General features: G+C 36.4%; 1 protein-coding gene across 7 annotated transcripts in view; it reads right to left on the bottom strand.

Annotated features, from left to right (window-relative positions):
• PICALM (phosphatidylinositol binding clathrin assembly protein) overlaps positions 1–21,785 on the bottom strand; it is a 66,468-nt gene that overhangs the window by 21,679 nt on the left and 23,004 nt on the right. For all 7 annotated transcript variants that reach the window (XM_066341262.1, XM_066341264.1, XM_066341263.1 and 4 more), the window contains exons 2-12: positions 18,556–18,698; positions 16,326–16,401; positions 14,986–15,088; positions 12,700–12,793; positions 12,080–12,191; positions 10,527–10,633; positions 9,319–9,360; positions 8,546–8,631; positions 7,237–7,360; positions 6,760–6,896; positions 4,340–4,440 (exon numbers count right to left, since the gene is read on the bottom strand). In XM_066341262.1, the coding sequence (XP_066197359.1) occupies positions 4,340–4,440; positions 6,760–6,896; positions 7,237–7,360; positions 8,546–8,631; positions 9,319–9,360; positions 10,527–10,633; positions 12,080–12,191; positions 12,700–12,793; positions 14,986–15,088; positions 16,326–16,401; positions 18,556–18,698 (1,125 nt within the window). The remainder of the gene's footprint in view (positions 1–4,339; positions 4,441–6,759; positions 6,897–7,236; positions 7,361–8,545; positions 8,632–9,318; positions 9,361–10,526; positions 10,634–12,079; positions 12,192–12,699; positions 12,794–14,985; positions 15,089–16,325; positions 16,402–18,555; positions 18,699–21,785) is intronic.

The raw sequence follows: 21,785 nt of genomic DNA, 5'->3' as shown, positions 1-21,785 counted from the left end.
CAGCTGAACTTCTCTTTCTCCAAGCTGCATTTATGGATTTTTCTGTTACTGAGCATCATGAAATTTTCAAGAGCTATGATTACACCAAGGTAGCATACAGGATACAAGCACTTTGCTTGCTACCTGAGGCATCAGGAACAAAAGCACCTTGCTGTGGATATATGCTGTTACCTGCAAGCAAGCAAAGGACTGCTTTACTTTTACAGACAACAGACAATTAGGCCAGAATGAGGAAAATGTTCCTTACTAAAAAAACTGTCAATCCTTATCGGAATGAAGGAAACGTGGATCCATACAAGTGACTTCCCAAGGCACATAGTTTCAAGGTTTCCTGAGAATTGATGCAATTGCCAAGCCCAAGTACTCCTGTAGTTCAGAATCTAACAGATAAACTGGATAGAGAAGGCAGCTACAATGCTTGACTGAAGGAGCTGTGATTTAGCTGTCTGGTTTCAGAGCCCATGAACCCTTGATGGAAAATTCAAGAACTCACTAGGTGAAATCAGCAAGGGTTGTATCTGGTCCTACTTATCACAGGCCCTAGAACTGCAGCTTACTCTTCTAGACAAAGCCACTACAGAGAAACTTCTGAATAATAGGAAAGCTGTCTTAAATACTTCAGTTATTGGACTTGTTTTATGCATTTATGCATTTAACCCAAGTTTATGCATTTATTGAAAAGTCTTGTAAATACTATTGTGCTGCATAAAGCAGTTTTGAAGGGTAAGTTATTTTCTCTCCCTGAATCTGACCTCCTGATTCTTAGCTCTAAGTCCCACATAGCTTCACAATGTGCTCAGCTACACAAAAGTCCTAAGAAAACAATTTAAAAACTATAACTACATTATTCTTTGCAGGGTTAATGCATGCTTTGATTTGCTGCAAGCTCTAGATATGTTATCAGGTAAGACCTGACTTTTCCCCAAATTGCTTGGCTATGTTGCAAGAATGAGTGAAACACCTTTAAAAACCTTTTCCTAAATCATTCAATCAGGAAAGTGTCAGTGCCTAACACTGAATAAAAGATAAGCAGAATAAGCTGATACTTGTAACATAACAGGAAAACAAAATTACATATTGTCGTCTCATGTATGTTTTATATACTGGACATACCAATCAGCCTGAAACTGAGTCCTTGTTTCAGCTACTCCTCAAAACTGCTTTCCGTCTTGAATGCCATTTAAAAAGATATAGAACAAACAAATCTGACAAAAATGGGTCCGATTATCCATTCATCAGTTCTTCCTTGCTTTTTCTGTTGCTGCTTCACATTCTGCTGATTTTATTGGTTCTCTTTGTATATATTGTATAAGGGAAAAAATTCAAACAGATGGGTCAAAATGTTCATTTTCACACTGATACATTTGTTTTGCTTCTGAAGTTTAGGTACAAATGGATGGCTGGCAAACACACCAGACACAGCTGGAATGGTCTCCAAAGAACCCAAATTAATAGTGCAGATAAAAAATTTAAGAAATTAAGAAGAACAAGTTTTTAACTGTATTTCTATGAATCTACTGTCCACTAAAATAATTTTACATACACACTCATGCAGAAAATAACCAAAACCTACTTTCTCTTCCCAGTTCCCAAAAGTCTGTATATGGAGCTTCCTGTGTTTTGATTAGTTAGACAATATAACGCAACTTCAGATTATCAAGATTTGCTCTGAAATGTAACCTGTTCTCAATTCTCTGCCTGTCTGCCCCATTCTAACTCCAGCCAGCATGTCCAGTCTTGTCCAAGTCTCAGAACTTGCAAAAGCCAGTAAAAAATGTAACGGAAAATTAATTTGGCTTGGGTAATTTATAATCTTTGCATATTCAATTTTTAAAAATTGCTGTCAATTCTGACAGCAACACCTCAGTGTTTCTAAAGCCCAATTTCATCCTTGAATACACATGGCATGCTATCTGCACTTGCATGCTATCATTAGGCATTAATGATTTAGGTGCATTTCAAAGAGTAGATAGAAATTTGCAAAATTCAATCTTTAAGTTATCCAATTAGAAGTATTTTGTCCCAATAAACAGTGACAGGATTTTCAGTGGCATCTTTTACAGTCTGAAACAGATAAACTGAAAACATACAACCACAGAAACCATTCCCCAGGAGTTTAACCTTGTTAGCTTTAACATTTTTGGAAGCACAGAACTAAAGGCAGCAACCCAAATATAATGCTTCTGTAACAATGTATTGGTTTATTACACACCTAAGAACTTCTGCATAAAATTTTCAACAGTAACTGATTTTAGCTGATTTGATACTCTTCTCAAAGCCACCATATACACCAAATACAAACATCATCATGTCAGAAAATTACCTAAGGGAGGGATGCTGTGCAGTGGTTAGAGCACAGGACTGGAAATAGTTCAGGTTCCATTCTTGGCTCTGCCACTGACTTGCCGTATGACTTCAGACAAGTCAGTTAATTGCTCAGATTTCCCCATCTGTAAAATGTGGAAAGCACTTCTTATCTACCTCACCTGTGTGAAGTGAGTGGTCATGTCTGTAAAGCTGAAGGGCTTGGTTTTTTTTGATCAAAGGTAATGCAAAAAATGGTGATCCCGGAATTTTACCCTAAAATTTTAGCAGACAATCCAAAACCTTCAGAGTTAATTAAGCCTTATAAGTATTTAGAAATGTGTCAATAGTAAACAGATATTATCAACGACTGCTACTGAAGACTCAACATGAGCAACACAACACTGAACAAACACAGACTTTCAGACTCAACTTTCAGGTTAGTAAAGAAATGCTAAATTGTGATGTGACCTTTAAGAGGCAGATAAGTGCCCCTTTCAACTCTCACCCACAAAACAAACAGGACAAGCTGAAACAGAAGATATTTTGTCGAAAACAGTCAAGATGAGCTATATCATTTTTCTCCATTTCTAAATGCTAAGCCTATTATAGGACTGAAATTTGTATGCCTAACTCCACACACCCCTCAATATATCTTTCTCCAAAGAGGCTTTGCTCAGCAAAACTAAAGAACAACTAATTTATTTTAGAAGCTGACACATATATTAGTAGTGCCTTCTTCACTCAAAATTGTGTTATTTCCCTACAAACAAATGTGAGAAGGTACAGAAAACAAAGTACACAGCAAAAAGTGAATAACAAAGTGGAATACATGTAGAGCTTATTATAAAGATACATTGGATAGCTGGGGAGATGTTAACAAGAGCTATAGCTCATAAACAGAAACAGGGAAGTAAAACTTTAGAATAGGCTTGTTCTGATACCTATGAAACTTCCTGAAGCAGCAATTCCTAATTTTTTGCATCATAAAAGAAAACATTTTTGCAAGCATCTAGTTAAGAAAAAAATAATCTGGGAATAGCCACACAGCTCAGGAGTTTACTATTTTATTAAGTGTCATTTATGTAGAAAAATAAAAAAAAAAAAACCCAAACAACACAACCTCCCTCTCCCTCTGTTATAAAGCTTTTTAATCCTCCACCAGTATAATTAAGTTATATTGCCAATATAATACTGTATCTGAATTATTCCAGAACACCACAAAGCAGTCAAGAACTTTGAGTAAACACCAAAATGCTCCAGCAGTCAAACCAATCTTGAAGGAAAATTCATTACTTTCTAGAACTCTCTTGCTTGACCCCTTGGTTTGAGAACTTGACTGTACCAATAAAATTGTCTCAACTCATTCAGTCCACCCTAGAAACTGGGCAGAAGGAAAATCTGGGTGTTCTGGAGTAGATTTCAGAGGGAAGAATGTCAATTTTCTCTCTCCATTTAAGAGGTCCAGCCACAGCTTTTTGCTAATTTGCTGTGTAGCTAAATGAAATATAGTAGACAATTTATAAAGAGAAACCTTTTTATTATTTCAATAACTAACTCTGGCCTTTCTTTCTATGCAGAGTTGTCACAAGTGCCTCCTATGAGGCCTCATCCAAGTTCTGTAGTATCATCACCAGCAAATTTGATTTAACATTAGACAAAATTTAGAATATGTATTTAAACAATTTTGCATTCAGGTTCCTGTGTTTGCAGCACAGTCTACCTCATAGACATCTTCACTGAACTGACTTCTCAACAGCTAAGTTTCTGCAGGTGGCTACATGAATCTTGAAGAGAGCAATAATGATGCTAACAGAGACAGTCAACAATTAAATTTGCTAGTAAGAAGACATATCAAAATAATTTAGAATCACCACACACTGCTACATTATTTTAATCTACACACAAATTTTACTTTTTCTAATCTTTTTATTTACTTGTAATGTCTTATTAATATCTCTCTCTTTAAGGAAGAAAGAGTGCCCAGGAACATGGCCATAGCAATTAAAACCTTAATCCAACTCAGAATTCTTACCTCCCCAGGTACTTCCTACTTGTGGAGCAGCAGATATAGGATGTACAGACGGATGAAAAGTTGGCTGCAAATCAAGCAGATCATTTGGCAGCTTTGAAGTGCTACAAAGATAAATTAATACAACTGTTTGAACTACATCACAGTTTTCAGTATAGGCAAATGCTAGCCACTGTCAACAGTAATGAAAGATTTGTTACAAAATGGTTATTGCAAAATGGATAGAACTGAGCCAAAATCAGAAGGGCTGGTAACCTCCATATTTTCAGTTCTGTAAAGAAATGTTCATTTAGCAAGGTAAGTTGTATGTTATGCCAAGGGACTTTGGTCAAAGCCGTCGAAGACAAAGACAGGCATCCTCACAGTCCAACACGTGGCTAGGAGATGTTATGTTCACAACCTCATGAAAACTGAGTCACCTCATGAAAACTGTATGATACAACAAAACCAGACAGACAAATGAACTCTAGTGGGCTGCACCACCAAAATATTACTCTAAATTCCACCACTCCGATCTTTCCACTATAATCACTGCTGAGAAACTACCTCCCAATCATGGGCTATTAAAGAACTTTGGGGAAAGGAAAATGTAAGAGGCCTTAAAACACTTGATCACACATCAGGCATGTGAATGAACACATATTTAAATGCACATTTAGACCATTCAAAACCAAATTAAAACCTTATAACATCGAATGGAAAATAAGAGTAAAGGCTTATATACAACTGTGGCATTAATTTAAGGAGTCAAACAGGAACAGTAAAATTCATCTTCTTGCAGAGAGCTCATTTCACACTTTAAATAAATCTTGTGAAAAAAAGGATGGGGAAAAAAAAAAAAAAAAAAGAGTACTGGTGTTGTCCCAGAACCTTTTAGGACAAGAAATGAACCCAAAAGTGCAAATATGGCTTCTACTATGGACTGAAGCTGAATCACTGTGACATCCAAACATCTCTCTAAATGAGACCAACATAAGAGTTGAATGGCAGTAGTGACATCCTAGCTCTTTGTATATTTTCTTGCTCACCCAACCACTTATATAATCCACAGTTTTCACTATTGCATGATTCATTTCAGCAGTGACTGCAACCACATTTTGCCACTACTGCTCCTATTAAAAAGCAGCACTGTCTGGCACTGCCCTGTAATGTGAGCAGCTGAACAAAGACCATTTCAAGGTAAAGCTTGTTCAAAATAATGACAAGGATTAACCAGACACATTGCATGTAATAGCAAGACAGCGAACTTCTGACCTAGCACATCTCCATCATGACAGCTCCTGCTGTAAAATCTGTTCTTTGCTCATAGCAGTCATTCTGCCAGCAAGTAAATTTGAACATGAAGAAAAACTAGCATTTGAGGGTTTTTTTTTTTACAAGAAAACGCTCTTGTCCTCACTATGCAGCATTTCTGTTTGAAGAAGTTTTATCAGATGTTTCTATGTTTCAGACCTCTTAAGAAGCAAGATCAGATATTCAAGTTCAAAGCACACACCCATTTCAAGTTTTCTGGCCTCTAAAAAGCAATTCTAAAAAAATATTTTTACAAGGAAGTCTTTCAGTTACTGACAGATTCTCTAGCTTCTTATACATGACTCAGCTATTTACCACATATTTGGTGTCAAGTAATTTCCTACAATAGCTTTCTAATGGGAAAAGCAAGCTGTCAGAAGGGCTATAGATTCTTATGTGAGCTCTAACAGAGCAACTAAGCAATCCCTTCAGGTTTAGAATAATGCTCAAAGCAAAAATACGACTTCAGAGAGCCAATTCCTTCTGTACCGATAAAAGCACTGCACCTTCTGCTGCTGCGTAATTTGACAGGTATTTTACAGAATGAAGATCACACACTTGCTGATACCAACAGCTCCTGTTAGTCAAAGATCAGGACTAGCATGCAGTGAGTACTCTTGCACTTTCCTTGCAGATCCTTGCAGAAATGTTCCAGATACAACACAAGACTGCAAAACCTGCCTCTCATTTCAAACCCTGTTTCAGGCTTTTCTTCTTCTGAAAACCTAGCCAGAATATTTGCCACTCTACTTCTAAGGATCTAGAAATGCATTTTCTTTATGACTTCTCAAACAGAATTTTTATTTTATTTTTGTCACATTTACTTGCAATGTTCCTTGGGGACAAAGCATGTGTGTTTTACAGTTCCAACCGTCTGGCATGCCAACTAAGAACAGCTACGAGGACTGTCAGCAGTCAGTTCATACCAGAAACTTCTGCAAACATGATGAGAACTGAGTTTTATGTTATTTATTGCAATAGGCTATTTTCCCATCAGCTTCATTATCATTTCTTATCATATTGCTAATGTACTCTACACTCAACCGATCTCGTGCAATAATACACTGTGTGGCAGAAATTTAGAGGAAACCCTTGCTGCAGCACATCTCTCAGTGGAAGATTCAGCATACCTGTTAGAGGAGCTAGGGGTAGAAAAAATATCAATGGCTGGTGTAGTCATTATGCTTCCTGCTGCAGTGGACACAGGAGAAGCTGCCGTGGTTAAAGAGGTATGAGGTTTCTTTGCAAGTTCTTTTAGGCGTTGCTCCTGTTGGGAGAGTGAGCTGGTGTGAGAAATCTGAACATTTGTGTGTATGACACTGGAGGTACATAAAGCAGAGCTAAAGAATTATTTATTCCACACACTAGTTTTAGCCACGTGTAATTCAAGCCAGCGGTGCAACAAATGCTTCGGAAAACTATTTTAACAACCCCTCCACAAGCTGTACCATCTAAGTACACACAATTCTACTTTCCAGCACTTTGCCAACAGTACATGTTCAGTATTAAGAACTCTTTTTTTCCCCCTTTGCTTCTTTAGGAATCTTAATAAGCTATCATCAAGAACACAGGAAAGGCATTTGCAATTACAAATGCTGTATGCCTACCTTTAAAGCTTTTAAGCGAGCCTGTTCTTCCTCTAACGCAGCTTGTTTTTCCCTTTCATCCACTTTTGTGAGGGACAGGCCAGTACTTGCAAGGGAAGAGACTGCATTGGAAAGGGTGGTAGCCCTAAAGTAATTGGACAGGAGAAAAGCTGGCTGTTAACAGATGACACGTGATAGGAGCTTCACTTGTCTCCACCCAGTCTCCTTCTGAGCTCTCTATAACACTGCACAAGTGAAAAGTTTAAATAAGATACATCATATGAAATGCAACATTAAAAATGCCCAGAGATTATGCTGTCTACTTTACTGGCTTTTGGATTTTCCACCTAAAATGCTTCCCCGCCAAACTGCATCACAAAATTCACATTTGAAGCCTTCGCTCTTCTCCTGTTTGCCTAAAAAGATGTTATTTGTAGGCACACTGCAATCTCCAATCATCTGGGCTCCTTTTCAAATTGTTATTTTAACAGGCTTAGTGAACTAACTATCAATGATTTTAATATATCCCAAAGGAAATTTGTAATTTATCATCATGTTTAAGAGTATGCAAAAAGATTTAAAACAAATACTTAAATTTTAACAGAGTAATCTTAGAAAAGAAAGCAAATATTCTAAAGAGTAGTCCCCTAACAAAATAGTGCCCTGATAGTCACCACTATAACAAACTTATAAAATATTACTGCTTTAGTTTTTGAATGTGCAATAACAAAAAGCTATTTCATTTTACAAGTCTTGCCCCCAATATTATGCTTTGTTAAATTTAAACAATGAAATTTGGCATGTAGAAGACTTCTCTATATTGCCTGTTGTGTTTTGGAAAGAACTCACAATAATTTAATTATACCATATGCATTAAGGCTTTAATTTCCAATTACTTTCAAAATTCACTCTTAATGTAAGGATTTCTGGAAGCATTTCCATGCTTTTGATGAAACAGGGATTAAAGCTGAGGTGTAAAAGTCTAAGGACACGTACTTACTCATGCTACATAACTCACAGAAGTCTAAGTATTAATATAAAATGAACATTTGTAGGCAGTACGTGAAAGAAACTTGGTACTCTTCAGAAGTACAGGATCAAATGCTAAAAGCCTAAGCAGAGATGCTAAAGGAGGTCCTTACATGTCCTTAGATTCTAGTTCTGTTGCCCTGAAAGAAGCTGTTTTAAGATATGACAACTTGCTAATCCATCACTGCTCATACAACACCTTTAAGGAAGGCTCCTGAAATCTTAATTTACAATGAAATTGAAAAAGATCAGACTTAACACTTGATTTGACAATTGTCCAAAAGCACAAGGATTTATGCACCTGCTTGCAGCTGTGGAATCTTTGATTTTCTTTCCCTCTAGAGAAGCTAAATGTTGTTCCAAAGCATCAAGAAGGCTACTTGGTGCCTGCAAAGAGAGACATTGGGGAATATATCTGAGCAAACCAATAGTGATAATATTTTCAAAGAATGCAACTGTAGGGCAATAGGTACAACAGCCCAGAATATTTCTCTTGGCATTCTGTAGGTATTTAATGACTTCCAGTATAAGGTGATGTATTCTCCTCCCCACATTATTCCATCAGAATGATTTATCAGCAAGGACTGAAATAAGTCAAGAAATGTTAAAATTAACAGCTAGCAAACAGCAAGCAGACAATCAGAAGCAGTCAGTATTTTAAGAGACACTAAGAAGCAAATTGTATCTCAAGTCATTTCTCTGTGCATGCTCTGCAAGCCTTCACATTAATTTCAATAGGCATATATCCAAAAGCAAGGCTGCTAAAAAACACAGCTTTGTTATATCATGTAGGAGTTTCATAATGTGACCTCACAGATATAAACCGTCTCCAAGCATGATAGAAATAAGATTATCTTAAAATTCGATTAAAGAATAAACAAATATTTTACAACAGGATTACTGAATAGAAAAGCCAAGCTATGACAGAGCCTGGATTTAATCACAAACTTAGAGCTCACTTGGTGACAATGTATACAAGAATGCATTAGTGAGTACTATAACAGCAGGTTTTTCTGATCATGCAACCTCAAAAACACACACATGCACTGGCAAACACATAATAGGTTTATCTACCTGTGAGAGATCTGGTATGTCTCCTCTGTCGATTCCCACTTGCTGTAATAAAACAAATGAGCTTCAGAACCTGTTTGCTTTTGTTGAAGGCAGAGATGCTCAGAAAGTAAACAACATTAACATGAAGTAATGCAAAAAGCACAAATCTGTTCAATATACATTTTAAATCACCAGAGTCTGTACTCTGTGTTGGTTGGTTGCAATAAACTCTTGTTAAATGTATACACATTGAAGTAGGCATGTAATACAGATATTTTAACAGAACTTTAGAAATAAGGGAGTAAGAACCCAGTGTTTTAGAACATGGAGATGTTTGCCTATCTCTCAATTTAGGTGGCAAACTCTCAGATCTACTGATACACAGGATATATTTGATGAAACCAAGCACCTTTGAAGTTTCGTAAAGAAGCATTTTTCTAAAAGGCAGATGAAACTTAGAATGTTTATAGCAGGACATTTACTGTTACAACAAAGAGATCAATACTCTCAACTTCAATTGATGGTCTCATCAGCTGAAGACAGTATCTCTGACAGAGACACCGTCAGGACAGAGAGCAAGCCAAGCTTGAAGGCATATTTTTTTTGTTAAGAGGTATGAATACCAAGGAAATAAAAAGAGGAGCACAACTCAACTGAGGAGTTCCATAATATTAGGACATCAATTTAGCAGTGCTCTAGAAACAAAAAGGCAACAGACTAAAGGTATTTTTAAAAAAAAACCCACAAACTAGACATTTTGCAAGGTAATTGTTTTTCCCTCTGTGAGCACACCTAGAGCAAGAAATCGTGAAGAAATCCCATGTTTATCTGTTTGTCTCAGTTGCTTATTTGTTAAGTTATTTCACTTAAAACTTCTGGTGGAATTGTGGGTTTCAAACCAGAATACAGCTAGAATCATAGAAAGCAGATCACCATGAATTCCTTTGTTTAAAGCAATTCTCTTCTTCAAAGAAAGCTCACAAGTATTACATAACCACAGAAAATTTAAAATGCACATTAATACATTCTTCTCAAGTACAAGATTAACCAATAAGCACTCCACAGTCAGGTTTTTCAATACAGCCCTCAAATGAACTGATCACCAGGATAGGGATGACCCTTGAGAGAAGAGCAAATAAGCAGGAAGGAAGAAGCATCTGTTTTATGATAAAATAGGCACTTTACAAGCTGTTTCAAGCAAAGGGCAAAGTTGACTAACTCAAGTTTACCTCTGCAACTTTAAGGAACTCTGAGATCCGTGTCATTCTAGTGAGGAACTTCTTATATATATCAAGGCCTTCTTTGCATTGGTTCTTTTTCATATCAAAGTATTTTTCTACAAACAGTAAGAATATTTGCATTAAATAAGAAATCAAGATTTGCAAAGGATATGCAAAGTAAAAGCTTATAAACCAAGACAGCCAGAAAATACCTGCAGATCTGTTATTATGTAAACTGCAGAAGTCACTATGCCTAACTTGCACCAAATGACAAAAGCTCTGTCAAATGTGACCTATTGGTTCCATGCATGCAATTACACCTTACCTTGCAGGTACTAGATATCACAAAAGGATAACCACCTTGAAGAGGACAATCAAGTTTAAGAATAGGTCACTCAAAGAAATGTAAATTCATCTTCTTGGGAAGAAGAAGAAACAAACAAACAAAAAAAGGCAGTCTTACAATCTGGCAGTCAAATATCTACTCTATTCCTCTATTCCATTGGCCAGGTATCAGATAAGATTTTGGTATTTTCTACACAAACTAATGCCTCTTAATGTCAGGTACAGTGAAGTACAACTAATTAGAAAACACCAGCGCTGAAAGCAAGAGGGTCCTACCCCTCTTTTGAAAAGCCCTTTCAAGACCCATTTCTTTTATTTTAATTAAGCTTCACTCAAAGCATAAGTGAAAGTAACAGCATGTTTCTTCTTACCGAGGGAAAGCAAGCTGACAGGGGCTTCAGACCAAAAACTGACTTCAGATTGTCCCTAACTGACTTTGGATTTTACTTCTCATTTTGCAAGCACTGGGTAATGACAGCAATCAGGTAGTTTCATCCAATTATAGTATATAACAAACTCAACCTAGTCAACAGATTACTTTCATCTTAATTCTTTTCTAAATTTAGGCTCCCCTTCATCTCCAGTATGTGCAAGTGAAAGGGCCTTAACCCTGAATTGGTAATTCTCGTTAAAATATACTATACGCTCTAGGAACATTAGGTAACCAATCATGGAAACAAAGCGACATTGAAGTTTTAATAGCCAAGCAATCACTGATGTTGTGACTGCATATTTGTAACTGACCATAACTGATTTCTTTACTAGGAAACACAAACTGCTTCTTAAGAAAATCCTCAGCCAACATCAACATAATTCAGGTTTGCCATGCAGTTCAATAAGCCAAAATAAAAAATCCCAAACTCAAAACCAATGCACACAAAAATCCCCAACAAAAAACCCAAACCCAAACCCAATGCACACAAAAATCCTCAACAAAGCAGTGCAAGGAAAAAAAAAAAAAAAAAAAAAAAAAAAAAAGAAAAAAAAAAAACCACCACACTAGGTGAATAAAATCTTGGATGATTTGCTTTCAAATGTTACCTATCCCTGGGTACAAAGCAATGTCAACTGCAACTGCACAGACAAATATTGGAAATAACAGTAAAATTTTGGTGTTTTACAGTAAGACTGTTTCAATTTCTCAAGAGAGCAACTCTTGTGAATAATTCCCTGAGTTCTCCCCAGAGCTGAGAATTGCAGAAGGCAGCTGTATTTACCCAAGAGGTTAATGATCCCTTCGTTATATGCCGCGAACAGTCTGATGGCATCTTTGAAAAGGAGCATGAAGGCAGCATTAATTACACCATTTGTAAGTTCATTGCTATTAACCTAGGAAGATCAGAGAAAAAGTTAATTGGACTGGATTGATCTCTTACTGGAAAACTTCTAGTTAAACTCCAGTACGCTATCTCAAGACAGGCTTTCCAATCATCTCACTGGCTATTAGCAGAAAGCAGCACCATAACAAACCAATAGCTTCTCCCATCACAGAATTACATCAAATCATTTTGGCAGACATTTCTGTTAACCAATGCTAATGGTAACTAACGTAACTAAAAGACAGAGAGCAGAAATAATCAGCTTTTCAACAAACAAGTAATTCTTACATAAGTACACAATAAAGCCACAGTAATTTAGCACAAAACATTCTCTCCAGTGAGTATTGTATCTATTTTTTCTGATTTCTTGGGGGTATACCAATTAACAAAATTATTTGTGCTCTTTAAGCTATGCAGCTAACATGGAACCAAGTGCAAGACCTTTAATCTTGACCTGTTTTACATGTTTCTACAACAAGTTGATGGTATGTTAGAAATGTACATGCTGCTAAACTTACATTAAAGTCAAGAAGTGCATCCATCTGATTTTGTATAATTGGTACAGTTTTTAAGAGTTTTTCTGTGCTCATTGTTCTCATCACTCCATCTGCCCTGTCGTGGAAGAAAAAAAAGAAAATTCTTTACATGAACTTGGAAAGCAATTGTTAGTAAGAAACAACAGAAAATAGATCAGGTCAACAGAGAAACCATTTAAGTCTTTGCCATACAAAGCCATTCTGGGCGTGTTCAGGAATGGTGTCTAGCCAATATAACTGTAATAACAGCAGCACACAAAAACAACTACTTATTTGGTCAAAATATAAATCCAAGATGAATTTTTACTGAGAGAAAATCAAACTGATAGTGTTTAGAAAAACAAGAGAGCTACAGTGCATCAGTAAAAACAACAACAAAAAAGCTGTAAAGATAATTGTTAAAGCAATTTTTAATGTATTCTTTTTCCAATCACCCAATTATTTTGTGTCAGTTTGAATTCTTTTCAACTTAAAGAGGAAGAAAAAATAAAAAATGCAGCAGTATGTTTTTTAAGCTTTTTTAGAAAGATTCTAGACACTACATGAAATTTCCTTTTATGGCTGACTACCAATATTTGGTTGTTTATTAATTGTTCTGACTGAATAGACTAAGATTGGCTGTACATTTGAAAAAAAGCATCAAATGAATACCAAAAATATGTAAGAAAACCAGTAACTGAGGAAGAGACTAAATCTCCCCAGTGACACGAAAGAACTGCTTTCTGTAAGACAAATCAGACAGCCTTGCAGTTCATCAACATGCATACAGCAAATCTCATGGTGCATCTTCACAGAAAAGTTTGTGGCTGTTCTCCAGGTTGGAAAGCAGTGGGGAGCATGCTGCTTCCAGCTCTCTACTTGTGCTCTATATTTACCCCTAACAGCTAAGAGCAAAGGCAAGAAATGTAATGGGGCAGAGCATGTGTGCAAGGGCCCTGAGAAAAATCAAGGAGTAGAAAAGACAGATTGCTGCCATCAGAACAGTTATTCCTATTGGCTCACAGAAGGAACTCCAGGAACATGGTGCAGGCTAAATAATTCACCTCGTTAGACCTAAAACACTTGATAAAACAACTGTGTATCTCTCTAGAGCAGCTGCAGCCACCTTATCACACACCAATCTTAAGTGTGGAAAATGGTGTTTTGTGTTGTTGGCAATCCAAGCAACTCTAAAGGTACAAAGAGCAAAAGGAGTCCAAGCACCCTCCTTCTACTTTACCATCACACTTCAAACCAATATGGGCTCTACAGTCTTAGCAAGGAGGCAAAAGGGATTTGGACAGTGTTCTGAGGCCCATTCCAAATGCCTTTACAACATTAATTCAAAATATCATTAGACAGCCCATTACTACAATTAATTCATTCAACAGTATTAAATTCAGATTTCTGTGGATTAAGCATTAAGTTTTTAGTTTCGATATACATTCACCCATGTATGGATGATATAGGACACCCAAATGTAAAATTAGTTTCATGCTTTTAAACCTTAAAAAGCACCACATAAAAAGATAATGGGCAAACACAGAAAAACTCAACTGTGATTGGTACCTCTTCTCCAGCCTTCCCAAAGAACTCCAGATTAATTCCATCATTCACGATAAAATGCAATTTACCAAACTACTGCTGCTCTGCACTGTGTTATTTTACATGTAAACAAACAGGCACAATCTCAAAACAACTAATTTCTCTTAAATAAGCACACTTTCCAGGGAAATTTTGAATTCCTGTAGAGCAACTCAGGATAGCATCTGCTGTAACAATTTGTGCTATGAAAAGTACAAATTTACACTACCTTCACAAAGGAAGTAAACTTCACACAGATATTTTGTAACAAGAACAGAGAAACACAAGGAAGGATTGCAAGATACTTCACCTGTCATTTAAACCTTCCAGAGCTACAAGCACAAATAAATTGCACAGTCCTCTCTATATTACATAAAAGGCAAAGTACATAATCTATTGTGAAAGATCTGTTCAAATGTCTAGTTGTTTTTTTTTTTTTTATATAGCCATCCATGCATACCAGCTTTCATTGCTTTATATTAAATTGTTAATGTTTAAAGATAAAAAAATCACAAGTACTGAAGTAAAATATTTTTTGCAATATACATTATTAGACAGCTGAGCCTTTGTGTGTCATGGGAGATATTCAAAAGAGAAAAGGAGTATTATTATCTGTATTAAGCCTGAGCTAACATCAGTATTTTTCACTTGAATTACAGGACACAGAACAAAATCAAGATCAGTAGAACAAAATGCAATCCTTACCCTCTTTTTACTTTTGTGAAGTCAAAAGCCACTTGTCTATAGGAAACTGCTTTTTCATTCAAATATCTGCTATACCTCCTGATAAATGTTGACATATCATACCCTAAAAAACAAGTTTCAGAGGTTTATTACCAACCTAATCAAAGAACAACGTTATTCAAAGTAAAGTGCAAAATATTAATACAAGACAGCTCCATTGACTATGCGAAATTGGGCAAAAATATAATCTGAAAATAACTGTGTATATCATTGTATCCACCATTAAATCAGACACTACCACAAATATCTAGACAGCCTCAACTACGTAAAAGCTCACACTTCGCTTCCTAAGGAAATCACTTCCAAAAGCAAAACAAAGTAATTTTATGCAAGTTTTCTTACACTACAATAGAAATTACAATCAAAAAAATTAAATTATACATTCACAAAGGCGTTCACATCAGCTCCACAACACATTGTCTCATTTGCAACTGAATAGAAAAAAAAGGCTTTGATGGTAACTCTACAATATGACAATTTTTTTCTCTGTTAAGACAGCAGTGACAGGAAATATTTTGATAACTGTCAATCTAGGGGTATAGACTAAAAATAAAAAGATTTGTTCCTAGCCTATGCTGAGACCACAGTAGTTAAAGCTCAATAAAAAGACAATTTGGTAGAGCCTTGGTTATACCTGAGAATGTCTGTGTCCTCAGGCAACCACTTTGGCTGCCTGTTCTAGTACACTTGTGGCAAAGATCAGAAGTACACAAGAAGCAAACACAAAGTAGGGAACCACTTTAGGAGCAAAAACAATGACAGCTACATGTGTGGTAATAACTGCACTGAACTGCAGCATAATAGGTTGGAAGACTATATCAGTCAAAAAGCCTTGAACCAGAGAAACCATTATTTGCCCACCGAATTAGTCTCAAAGATAAATGGAATGGTTTTTGATCAATTTCCCAAAAAAAGTAATTTTAATTTCTTTTAGATACAGTTCATGTCTCACTTGACATGATGTATGTACATATGATGCACTTTTAAAAATTAAGTTAATAATTAAAATTGCCTCATTTGGAGAGGTCTATCTCTATAGAAATAAGAGAAATTCTGAGATCTGTATCACTAAGGAAGTCAGAAGCCTTTAAGTAAGCCTGTTAGAAAAGAGGCAATATGTTCCTCCGGCAGACAACTCCTGCCACACCATCACATAAAATGCATTTTATTTAAGAAATGCAGCCTGGAGTAAAATGGACAGAAAAGTCATCTCCTAAATGACAGAGTTCATTTGAGTAACCAAATGGTCTTGGCTGTTCCTCAGCATATTACTAACTTTTAATGAAAAAAAGCTACCTTACCTTGCAATCCGCTTTTGTCTAGGAAATTGCTCAAGTTAAACAATGTGTTTCTGGACGCCAGATACTGGATAAACCGCTACAGGAAAGAGAAAAAGTTGAATACTTTTACTGTCTTACCAAGGAGAAAGAATTGAAATAACAGTACTAGAAACTTTTTATACAGGTCATATAATTCATTTTTGTCATATTTTCATATTTTACATCTTGAGACTGACTTCAGATCTGGAAACTATCACGAAAACAGCTAAACTATCAAAGTAAGCCAGTTATTTTTTTATCTGTGAACAAATCCAAGTAGCATTTTGTATGAAGGTCTCGTTTAGTCAAAGTTTATTTTAAGTCAGAATATGGAACTCTGAACTTCTGAAAAAATCCCATCAAATATATTTTCATATTACATGCTCATAGTTGTTTCACTGATTTCAATTTTATAACAACTGAATTAATTTTACCAATTAGCCAAGTCATCTTTGCTCAGCATACAACTGGACTGGTACTTAGCTTAAATGTGAAAATAAGGTGATGTACATGTTGGTTTGCTTATAAACCAAATATCAAACATAACAATCCATATAAAGCTGTATCACAATACTTCTAATTATACATAATGATAAATTATGTTTCACAAGGTGAATGATGCTATATTCATCTTGTAAAGACATTTCAGATCATTGCCACGATTTAATAGGAAAAGAAATTTTGTACAGAGCTGTTACAAAAATAAGCCAACCATTCAGTTGCAAGAAACACTTTGATAAAAGACAAAACCAGTGTTGATTAGTGTAACAAGTACTATTTCATTGCTTTCATTAGCATACATAGGTTACATAGAAAAAAGACTTGAGAAGAGTAAAGGTACTCAGTACCTAGCTATGAAGAAATTAAGCCAAAGTTGGAGGGACCATCCCTGAATGCAATTGAAAGACCCAGAGATGTGGCATTTGGGGCTATGGGTTAGTGGCTGGCTTGGCAGTTGGACTTGACATTAAAGGTCATTTGCAAACTAAATGGTGCTCTAACCACTTTCCACTCTCATTGTTCAAGTACTATTAACAACTGTGAAAACAACTGCTTTCATTTTGAGCAGCAATAATACCCTCACTACTTCTATACTACTTTTGGTAAGCAAAATTTTTTTGAAATTCTATTCTTTAATGGAGAGTATTTCAGACAGTGGTGCCATGAAATACCCTTAATTACTATGAAGTATTTTGGTATCAGATTAAAATTCATATGACTTGAAGTGTATAGACTGTTTTTTGAAAAGTGACAATTATCACAATGAAAAAGTTTAAGCTTCAAGTCAACAACAGAAGTTTGCCCTCTTGTGGCTTAGTTAGCTTCACAGAATCGATTTTCACCCAGACCAGTAATAACCTGCAAGTGAAACCAGTATATGTTTAAAAACCTAACCTCCCCCTCCAAATCTGATACGTCTGTCTGAGGAAGTAGTTCCTCTGAATGCAATCTGAAATGAAACATTTTGGTAATTTGCTAAAGCTATCTCAATTCCAAAGTTCATATAGCTTACATTGCTCTGACTGCAGTAAAAAGGAATGTTTACAAACATTTTCTAAGAAAGCCTTAGAAATATATTTTTTTCTTTTTTTTCTTTTTTTTTTTTTTTTTAAAGGCAAAACATTCAGGCTACTGCTGTGCTTGGCTTGATATTTCAAACAATGAGGCCCCACAGGAATTCAGACTGTGAGACAAAACAAGGTTATTCCTTTTTGTGTAACTTGGGGCTATGTTAGTTAAACTGTTTAACTGTTAACGGCTTGGTGTTATTTCACCCGGTGCTAGGGTGACCCTCACAGCCAACTCATAGGCACACATAAAAGATTAGGAGGTGATGGTGGAAATTAGCTTAGAATCAAGGTATCTAGGAGAAAAGACCAGAGGTTAGCTACAGCATGAAGGTAAAAATGCTTCCATTTTTAGCTTTTAGAATCCCACATGAGTTAGTTTTGCTTGGGTTTTTTTCTTTCATCATAAGAATATGAACACAGGAAAAAAGTACCCTCAGCATTTGGGACACTTACTTTTACTCTAGAATTGCACACTTTGAAGTAGAAACAACAGAGACAAACAAAAAATGAGACCTGTGTTCATGCAGAGTTGGAGCCAAAAAGGCAAACCCAAAGATTGTCTTAAAAAGAATTAGTGGAAGCATTTAGCTGACATGTACAGGAATGAGCAACTGTTCTCCGATACATTATTTTTATATTACCTCATTTCCATACACCATTAGATGATGGGTTGTGATAAGAGATTTGAAGACCACTACCCAGCTACTGTTGGTAGTTCTTTCAAATAAACTATCTGCCAGTTGTGGGATGTTCACATTCATCTCATTCGTGCATTGGATTAAATCTGAAATACAAAAAAATCTGTTGTTATTATCAGTTCTGTGCAGGAAGATCAATGATGTTCCCCCCCAAAAATCAGTATATGCATTTCCTTAAGTAATATTTTTGATGAAAACTGAGGAGCTTTCCAGTAAAATAAATACTGAAAAGCACCACGGCTCTAGTCTTTTAAAACTTTATAATATGAAGTTCACCCTGCTCACTGCCAAGATTCAACTGCTTTTGCAGCTGCCTTACAAGGCCCTGGAACAGAAGTACTATAATGACTTACACTACCTCTGACTACCAACTCTCAGCTTTCAAACACCTGAAGCATTAGATATCAAAATAATTATTACATGTTACCATTTAATTAAGTTTTACAGGAAGATTATGACCAGAATTAACTGTAATCTCAGATTTCTGGCTTTTTTAATGAATAAGTAAACCCTTTCAGACACTGGTTCAAAGTGAGTAATAAAAGATTCAAACACTGCTTAGTCTTGATACAATGCAATCAACACCTTCAAAAGGGCAGAGGCAATGTTAAGTGGAAAAAGGAGCCTCGAGCAACAATGCTAGAAGCTGACAGATTAATTAGACTGAAACAAAGTTGGACTGTTAACCAGAAAGATGGTTAGGAGCACAAGACCTGAGGTTGGCTAGCTAAAACAAAGCTTTCCAATTTCTGTTCAGCCTGGACTACTGTCGCACCTGTGTAAACATGGGAAGCTATACTTCCAGTACAACCAATACAACAACGTATCATCATCATCCAGTAACTCATTTCCAAAGGCTGATGAAGGAAGGGATGACTTAAGATCATTGCCCTATGCTGACAAATACAACAGGAACAACTATATGATAATACAGCTTGCTACTATTTAATATGAAGCTTAATTTAATGCAACATAGTCGTGATGAAATTTTTCTACTGTTACCACTCCAAAAATAAACCAGTAATTTTCACTCAAACTGACAGCCCTGCCAAAGGCCATAGCTCAATAAAAATTAAGACTTCACAATGTCCTATGCCTGCCTGTCTAAGGACTACCAAGACATACTGGAAACACCCATTTAATCTGAAGGCAAACATTTCACCTCTGAAGAGAGTTTTGTATTTTGCTGTGAACAATCATTCACCTTGAAGGACTCCTGAAAGACAGGACCCTCCTTCAACCAGAGCAGCAAGTAGGCACGACTACCATACTCAGAACTAGCATGGTCAGAGCTAAAAAAGCTGCTATTTACATGTTTAAGTATTAAAGGAAGCAAGCAGGAAATGATTTCCACATTCATAAATGTAATGAGATGGAGAGATAAACATTCTTTTATCTACAAGTAAAATTGTGATGACTACAGGCATTCATGACCTCATTTTGAAGTCACGGTTATCTATTATTGGATGATGATTCGGGGCTGTTAAGACAATGCCAGGATATTACTCAGCAAGAGACATGCTCTGAACTGGATCATTAAAACCAAGCCCTGCAGCTTCTTCACCTTCAGGTCTTCCCTCCTGAATAATAACACAAGCAGTTTTGTGCAAGGCTATCTGGCAGGAACATACATTAAATACAAAGGCACACACATCACTGGATGTCAAGCCATTCATTTTGGCACAAGAGGTGCAAGTGCATATTAGAAAGTGAGAACTTCTTAAATGCAACACTGGCCAACAGATCAAAAGTAACAAAAAATATAAAAGAGGTGGCACTTGGAAATCCACTACCTAAACACATCAAATATCCAGGGTAGGTGATATTTTGTGCTGGGAGAAATGTTTTCTGAAATGTCATTGAACTTTGAAATCATTATCTGTTGCAGTGTATAAAAGAAAACAGGCTCTGTAGCCCTCAGAAAATCATCCGTCACAGGACTGATGAGTGTTTCTGTGAAAAGCATATGAATGAACCTGGAGGGGGTTGGGGAGGGTGCAGACGAAGAGTGCAAGCACATTAGGAAGAACCAGTAACTGGGAGAGAATACAAGCAAGAAGTAGAGAGGCAATCCCAGGCTTCAGTGGAAGTCAATTTGCAAACACAAACAAGGGAGTCGCTACAATACTACAGTTACTACAAACTAAATTTAGTAAAACATCAAATTTCTCGCTCTCCAAAAGGCTGATTGAACAAATGTGCAACAATCTGCTATGTCTTAATACCTCAAAGTACCTACACCATATACACCTCAGAAGAGCTACATCTCTCAAATTTCTTTTAAAGTATTTTCACTAACCATGCTAAATAGGTAAAGAAATATTTTTAGTTATATCCAAATTAGAATAGCATTTTTTGTGCTAACTATACTATAAGCAGCATAGTACAGACAGCAGAAGATGGTATCCTTCATCCCACGCTGCTGCACTACATCCCACACTGCATATACAGTGTTCTTTCCTATTTATCCTATTCCCACAAACATCCTTCATTAAAGGAGAGGAACAAATATATAGTTACTTTCACATCCTACACTTAACACAACTAGTCTCACACCCACCTATGAAAATACTAGCGATGTGTTTGGAAACTTAAGGGCCCCAAAGCAACGTATCTCTTTGACTGCAACTTACTGGAAAATGCTGTGAGCAATACCACAGGCAGGTGTATAACCAAAGGGTACAGTACTATGGAGAACAGGTTTCATCTTAGAGCAAAAATAGAAACAAACAAAATAATCAAGAAAGCAAAGGTTATCCCTTGGTGAAAGAGTGATGCCTGTTTCACTGATCATCTTGTCATGGGAGTCAAGGAGGAAGACTGAATAGTTACCCCCATCAATACCACAGAAAGGAAAGTCACTTTATGTATTGACCTTCTGCATTAAGGCCCAGAATACCTCACAGCAGAAAAAGGAACTCTCCTGGGAAATATAAACCACCTAAAATCATAGCATTCTGTGATTCTAAAATCTGTTGAAACTTTCATAGTATGAGAGACACAGCACACAGGTGTTAGATAACAAATGTCATTCCTTGTTACAAAGAAGGCAGCAATTAGCAACAAGAATCTTAAGCTTGCAGCTGGCTGGGAGACATATATGAGGGAAGCTATGACAGCAAGGAATGCACAGTCATATCCATGGATGTGACAGGGGACAGCCAAGGGAAAGG

This window comes from Sylvia atricapilla, chromosome 2, assembly GCF_009819655.1.
Source record: "Sylvia atricapilla isolate bSylAtr1 chromosome 2, bSylAtr1.pri, whole genome shotgun sequence".
NCBI lineage: Eukaryota > Metazoa > Chordata > Aves > Passeriformes > Sylviidae > Sylvia > Sylvia atricapilla.
Note: the sequence above shows the minus strand (reverse complement) of the source record. Positions and strands in the feature narration are given on the sequence as shown.